This window comes from Drosophila serrata, unplaced genomic scaffold, assembly GCF_035046125.1.
Source record: "Drosophila serrata isolate PLE 108 unplaced genomic scaffold, ASM3504612v1 contig_334, whole genome shotgun sequence".
NCBI lineage: Eukaryota > Metazoa > Arthropoda > Insecta > Diptera > Drosophilidae > Drosophila > Drosophila serrata.
In genome coordinates, this window is record NW_028257232.1 from 866550 (window position 1) to 874213 (window position 7664).

Sequence of the window (7664 nt, forward strand, 5' to 3'; positions counted from 1 at the left end):
AGCCGCAAGCCAGGCTCTCCAGCCGCTACATGCACGCCCAAACCTAGCCCCACCCTGCGTACAGCCCGGGAAAAGTGGCCGGGAAAGTGGGAAAACTCGAGTGAGCTCCAAGCGCCAAGCACCGCATTCTGTGCGCAATTAGCCCCACAATGGACGAGCGCGTCGAGTGAGTGGCTCGCCCTGGCTGGTGGGACGTCGCCAACAGGTAGCCATGTAGCCAGGTAGCCAGGTAGCCAACCCGTTGGCACCTGGCGGCTGCGACACCCGGTACACGAGTCCAGGCCCCAAACTCAGAGCACATACTCGGGCGGCACTTAAAATTTAAAGCGTTTCGAGTGTAATTGCGCGGTCGTCGTTAACGAGCCGCTTGTTAAAGTCCGGCGATGCCAACAAAAAATACAAAAAAGAAGCGAAAAGTAAAACGCATGAGTAAGAAACTTTAATCGAGTCCCGGAAACCGAAGTTCAAAGTTCCCTATCCCTTTAAGAGAATTGTTAAAAGGAGATCTTGAGAAGATTATAGAAGATTAATGTTAGGATACTCAACCAATAAATGTAATAATCTGTAATTATTACCTTACGATGGAGTAAGTAACTAATTTACTGGTACTACTATAAAAAAAATAGTATATTTGGTGAGTGATGACCCTTGGGGAATTCCTTAGCTTTGAGTTTTTTTTTCAAAGTTGTAAAGTAAGTATTTATTTATTTTATTTTACTTGGAACAATAAAGGATACTCATTATCATTGTATAAATAGACTCTTTTATGATAAAATTCGATTTGTTGAATTTGTAAAGAAACTCCCCGGATAGTGTATTAAAGGTCTGTAAATTATTGTGGCAAACCCTCCGGTGCAGAAGGCGGTCTCTGTTTTTACTGCGTTAAACGCTCAACGCTCTGATGACGATGCAGCTGGAGGTTTGGAGCAGGGAGCAGGAGCGGTACCCATGATGCCAATGCCGATGCCGATGCCGGAAACAGTTGCTGACTCTTTCAGCTGTGGTCAGAATCGGGATCGGGCCATGACCAGAGTTCGACAGCAAAATCCCTCCATGGTTAAAGGTGACCGGCGACATGGCAGTGGCAACGAGCCTCCTGATGCCCAGCTGCTTTTGTTGCTCCTGGTGGCAGGACCACTGCTTTCTGCTACTGCTGCTGCTGTTGCTCCTTTCCGGGCATTAATTAACATTTCAATGGGCCACCGCAGTGGAAGAATAATTTCATTGCATTTAACTGAACGACCTTAAAGTACTTTGGAAAATGGCAGCCGCAAAGGGAGGTGGAAGGGTAGCGTGGCAGTCGTTTTTCCGCGCATAATTCAACTTTTTCTGGGCCCTGGCTTTTCTGGGTCTCTTTTGGGGCCCCCGGGAGGGCCAGGCAGATGATGAAAAAAGGGATGAAAGGCAGACCCCGTGGCATACAATTTGGCGAATGCAGGCCAGAAATGTGCAAGTTCAACGGAAATTAAACCAGGGGAGCCAGGAGCAGCTCCGGTCCCTGCTGCCCTGCCATGCCTCTCCGTGAGTAATTCACCTGAAAGCCGGAGAGTTGCCAGGCTTGAATGGGTTTTTAACAGACGGCCGAGAGACAACACAGCTGGGCGAATTAATCACAAATTGGAGGGGCTAATTGACACCTGGCCACAACCAAAACAACCTGGCCCAAAGCAATCGGTCAGTCGTCAGCAAAGTGGCCGCAAGACCGCAGCCTAAATAAACAAAAAATTCGTCCGGCAAACATCCAGGAGATACGATGCGTTATATATATTTTATGAAGCAGATATGTTAAAGGAAAAAACAACGTTTGTATGCAGGCTCAAAGGGTGCAAATGGAAAATAAACAGGGTTTACGCAGAATCAACAAGAGCCAAAGGCTGGCTTAATCGGCTGCCGGTTTTTTTAGTTCTCTGTTTTTATTGCTTTTTCTTTTTCATTTTTGGAGAAGGTTTCATTGCCTGATTGATAGCCGCATTGATAGATGGTCGCCGTCGCAGTCATTTCATTCCGTTTCAGCCAGCGAATTATAGCCCACTTCAGCGGGGGCGTGGCAAAGGGGCAGCGGGGCGGCGGAGTAATTAATATTTACCTCTCTCATTGCTCGGCTTTCCACTTAGCTGAGCTTTCCTTCTTTTCTTCAACTTACAAATTACGCACTAATTAAGCAGCTTTCGCCCGTTGCCATTTTTCAAAGTCATCCGCGCACTCAACGAGGCCTGGAGCCGGGGTCAGCCAGCAAGGATTCAGGAGGCGTCCAGGATGCGGATTCGAATCAGTCGCTCACCTCAGAGGCGGGGGCCTCTGGACAGCGGTAGCGACACCGCATTAGGCGGCAAAAGTTAATGTGCATAATTAATTCGCTTTTGCACTTTGCTGAGCCCTCATTTTGTTTAGCGGTCGGTTCTTTGGACGGACAGACGGTCGGTCGGTCGGTTGCCTTTGTTTGTCGCCCCACTTATTTCGTTGCCCCGTAATTCGCATAAATCAAGCCGAAACGTGGACAAATTTTCAAGGACACACCTCCACCACGTTCTCCCCCTCAAGAAAATATTCATCATACGCCATGTGTACGCCAATTTTTAATTACCCCGCGCATGGGGCAACAACCATCTGCAACCCCGTTTCTGTAACACCTGGAATTCCCTTGGGGAGCCTCTGTGCTGCAAATTCAATTGGCATAACATCATGCACAATAAACAACTTCATTTGCAATATTTACTGCCACGTAATTGAATAGCTTTCAGCAGAGAAGCCAAGGCAAAAGGCAGCCACTAGGGGGACTGAGAAAATGGTATTATTTTTGGGGAGTGTGTCAAAGGGGATGCTAGGGATGAAATAGAAATATCGGTTTGAGAAGGATATCACTATTTAGACTTTAGACTTTGAATATAACCAAATATATTGTATACTTTTGATATCGATTATACGAAGCAAAGAGACCCTTGTTTTTCCCTTTTATAATACCATATTGAACTCTTTATCTCGATATACATCTCTCTGGCCAAAAATAACGTCAAGTGGGTGGCTTCTTTAGAGGGACTCACATGCGCGACATGACTCGTCGTCTAACATGCAAATGCCAAATTCAATAAACCCAATGGCAGGCAACAAATAGACCAAATTATTACATAGCCGCACGCACCGACACACGTGGCAAATGGGGGGCAGAGGCAGAGACCTCCCGTAGAGCGAAACCGCTGAGCTACTTAGCCAAAAGAAGGCAACAAGAAAAAAATAGGAAAAGCCCTCTGGCAAGGGGAAAACAAGGAGTATTTCGACTGAAATTGAACGACAAAAGTGCGTGCAATTGGCAGCCATATTGCGATACGTAAGCCCCATCTACCCTCTACCAGAAACCCCAAAATTCACCCACGCACCCCCACAGCCCCGAATCCTCCCACCCACTGAGTGGCGTATACTTCTACTTATTAAGGCCATAAGTCGCTGAGGTCGTATGCGTGATATGAGTGTAAGTTAAACAGAATGTCGGTACCATTTTCTCTACTTCCCGTTCCCCGAATCGAATCGAGCTCAAAGAGCTCCCGGGAAACAGGGAATAATTTTTCATCTTATTAGGAATTCTGATGCATTTCCCTGAGTTCAATTTCTGCATTCCGAACTTGAAATGTATCCATTCTGTTTGCCTTTTTGTTTTCCCCAGATTACTTTACTTCACTTTTGTTTTCTTTTATTTCAACTTATTTTATTCTGTTTGCAGGGACCCCGGCCAAGGGAAGCTATTAATAAATTTCTCAGCTGGGAATTAACATTTACAGTTAGCTGACCGAACAACTTTTGGCCGACAAACTTCAATTGCGTCACATTTATCAAAATGCCAAGTGCCTCGGACGTCGTCGGCCGTTTAAGCATCGCCCGGGGAATTGGTGGCAGCTCCTGGGAACACTCTCATTCTCGAACTTTTTATATGCCACAGATTTTGTACACAAAAAGAAAAACGAAGAAGGAGTCTCTTGATTATACACAAAAATATATAGATATAAACTTGATTCTCTATGAAAGCTACCAAAGTTAATAAGAACCAAGAGCACTATATAAAATAAGTGAAATATATAAACATATTAAATTGAAATCATTCAAAGTTTCTCTCCATTCAAAATCTTTGTATAAATTGTTTTTTACACGTCACAGTAGTGCTTTTCAACTTGCTTTGTTATGATTATTTCTTAATACTTTTATAATCATTATTTTTTATTTTTAAGAGAGGGAGATTAGTGGCGTGTGTACACTGTTCACTGTTGCCAGATCACCATGGCCTCTCTGCATATTTCGGCTGTTGCTGCAACTCATAAATAATTCAAATCATTTACACGCTTACTTGAGCGCTTCGTGCTGCTGTGTGTGCGTGTGTGTGTGTGGGTGAGCCGCATTATGTGGTTCATTGGTTTGGGCCAAAAACTGCAACCAGCCAGCAGCAGCACCAGAGCAATCAACTACGTTCGCCGCTGCTGCTGGTCCTGCTGCTGCTGCTGCTGCTGCTGCTGCAGTTAACTAAACTGAACTCAACTAAACTTTCACTGCACGCAGCAACATCAACACAAAACACACACACACACACACACACACACACACTTGGGTATATCCCCTATATATCGCATATAGGACTCTTGGTGGTTACTGCGGTTTGCATTTTCATATCGTTCCCTCTAATATTTCACAACACAAATTTTGTTGCTGGCTGCTGGCACATAAAAAGGCGAAGCTGCTGCATTTTATGTTGTCACGTTGGCTTCAAGTGCCCCAAAGGGGGAAGCTGGGGCACACACACACACCCCGCACACACACACCCCCCATTCCTTGTCAAGTTTATGGATTAAGTAAGCACAAAGAGCGCAAATGAACTTTCCTTGCTTTGGCCAAAAAAAAATATACATTTTAGTTTTAATTTTTTGATTTTACTACGAAAACTCAGGGACAGCAAAAGGGAAACTTCTATGCATGATTTTGTTGATTCAATTTACAATTTTTTCCTTTACTATATATTTATTAAGTTTCTGAATCAGCCAGAATATGTTTCGATAAAAAAGTTGGACTTTGTTGTCAGCAAGAATGTATTGCTGGGCTTGCGAGGATTAAGAACTATTGAGAAACTATAATCAATCAAGAAATAAATAATTACTCTTTTTAAATAATAAGGAATTATAACTAGAAGGAAGGAATGAAAGGAATTTCTTAGTACAAGTGTTCCTAAATAAACAATTCCTACTTCACTACTGATTAACATTTATATATCGAAATAATAATCAGGCCTCAAAATCAACTTCAAAACTATTAGAGTGCGTTTTGTGTTCCTTTTGAAATACCCACTTAATTAGGCACATGTTTCTTTCGTCAAGCGATAAGAAACTCATATGGAACTTGCAAGTTTCAGACCCAATTTTGCCTCAGTCAGTGCACAGCCTTTGAGGAAAATGGACCCAGCTTATGTGAAGTTTATGATGTGCCAGTGCCTGTTAAATCGGGCGGATTTTGGTTTATCCGTTGGCTGCATGAACCTGGTGTACTCCGTATTCCTGCTCCTTTTCTGGCTCGTGGAGCTCATCAAGTCCCTGGACAGTGAGTGGAGAATTGAAGGTTTTTAAAGTGATACTAAAGCATCTCATCGACTCTAGATTATCCCGTCAAGTGGGTGGTACTATATGGCTTTAATATCATGTTCAATGTGATCACCATGATGAGGATCGTGAAACGGGAGAGCGTCTCGGTATTCTACTGGGCCTGCGGAACGGGTGCCCTTCTGATTTTCCGTATTTACCATCTCTACTATGTGCCAGATATATTTTATCTGGCGCGATGTGAATTGTACATAATATCTAATATATTTGTGGATGGTAAATATATTAAATATAAGAGTTACAAAAATATTTAATGTCACTTTTCTAGTTTACATTGTCCTATCCCTGATGGTCATGGTTTATGTGATGTGCGGCCTGTACCTGGAACCGGATCGCATGTTTCCCAAGGAGGACATGGCCAATAACTACATATATAATCCCGAAGCAGCATCCCAAAATGTGGGAACACTCCATGAGAAGCTCAAGGAAAAGCGACTGGAAATGACAAGGGAAATGGAAATTATGGCTGAAGTGGAGCACAAGAATGAGGTGAAAGATGACTCCGAAATGGATGAGCTAAACCGGAAGGTCATCCTCAAACTAGCTGCAATTATGGAGGACGATACCGAGTCCACTCCTGGTACATCCTGTGAGCCCACCGCTCCAGATGAGGCGGATTCTTACAGCCAGGAGTTGTTTCCCGAGCCAACAGCTCCGCCGGAAAGTAAACTCTCCTTTGATGAGGATTTTCATTGCGAGATCCAGGTTAACTACGAATCGATTTCTATTCCGCAAGATTTAAATATAGATCTAATTAAAAAATAACATACAAATTTAATTTATTTTAATACACACATTTTTAAATCATTTTATAAAACAGATTATCAACTTTTAGCAACTTTCTCCATACCCCGAAACCCAATCGGAAGAACATTAACAATCTAAATGAAAGTAAATAACATTTTCACTTGACCCCCCACAAGTCTTGGCCGCAACTTTCGTGGTGTCTTCCTTTGTTGCTGTATTTTGTTCTGGTAACAAAAACCAAACAAACAAATGGAGGAAAACTTGACTTAACTTTCCCTCGAGGGGCGGCGGGGTGTTGCTAGCTGGCTGTTGGAAAAGGGATTACGATCAAAGCGTTCGATTGAGTGTGTCAATAAATTCCTGCCAGTCGACCGAGTGTAGAACATTTGTCCCGGCAGCGGCGATAAATAGTTGCCACACGCTACGATCCCTTTTTGGCCGGAAAGTTTCGTGTGAATTTAGTGCGGCTCATTAAGCCGAAAGAACGGACAGTGCCACGGTCATGTGAGTGTGTTTTGGGTGTCTGTCTTTTCCGATGGCTTTTTGTTCAAACTTCATTAAGCTGGAAATGATGAAGAGTCGGAGTGAAATTGCTGCTGGCCCATTGTCATTGCATCAGAGCCTCATCTCGCCTCATCTCGCTCTTGGCCACGTTTAATAATGGCCTGCCAGACATTTGTCAACGGGATGCTTTAGGACCTAGGCTTTAAATGAGCGCGCTCATTAAGAAAATTAATGTTTGGGATTCATTAAAAGTGTCAAAGTGCGCACATTAAAAATATATAAAACGAAAATGCCACCAACGGGAAAGAAGCCAGAGGTGGAGCAGGAGCAGGAGCAGGAGCAGGTTCGTAACGAAGCCAACAAAGTCTCTCGGCTCTTGTCGATTTTATTAACAAAAACAAAACATTAAAGGCGCATAAAATGTTGACATAGCTTCTACGCTCTCCACACGGCGGCTTTGTTCTGGTTCCTCCTCGCTGCTCATAAAACTGTCTCGGCTCAAGATCTTACACACATGCTCTGTATATACATATCTATTTACTACATATATATTGTATCTCGTTTGGGGCATCTCATAAAACTAAACCGCAATTCATCAGTAAATTCCAGAGAATATGCCACAGTTTTATGCTCCTCATAAAATGCGAAAAAATTGTTTTTATTATAATTATTATGTTATGCATGGTGTACGGGGGCCACGACGAGTTTATTGCTTTGTCAAAAGCCCCAATGAAGTGATGATGCTGTCGAACTTTAGTTGGTTTCGATGGTTCTCCCCCTTGG

The 7664-nt window shown here is 43.3% G+C and overlaps 1 protein-coding gene across 1 annotated transcript; it reads left to right on the plus strand.

Annotated features, from left to right (window-relative positions):
* Window positions 1-5407: 5407 nt before the first annotated feature.
* LOC110184047 (uncharacterized) lies at window positions 5408-6408 on the plus strand. The gene is made up of 3 exons (XM_020952422.2): window positions 5408-5571; window positions 5628-5846; window positions 5899-6408. The coding sequence occupies exons 1-3, from the start codon at window positions 5427-5429 to the stop codon at window positions 6393-6395; spliced, it is 861 nt and encodes a 286-aa protein (XP_020808081.2). The 5' UTR covers window positions 5408-5426; the 3' UTR covers window positions 6396-6408.
* Window positions 6409-7664: the final 1256 nt, after the last annotated feature.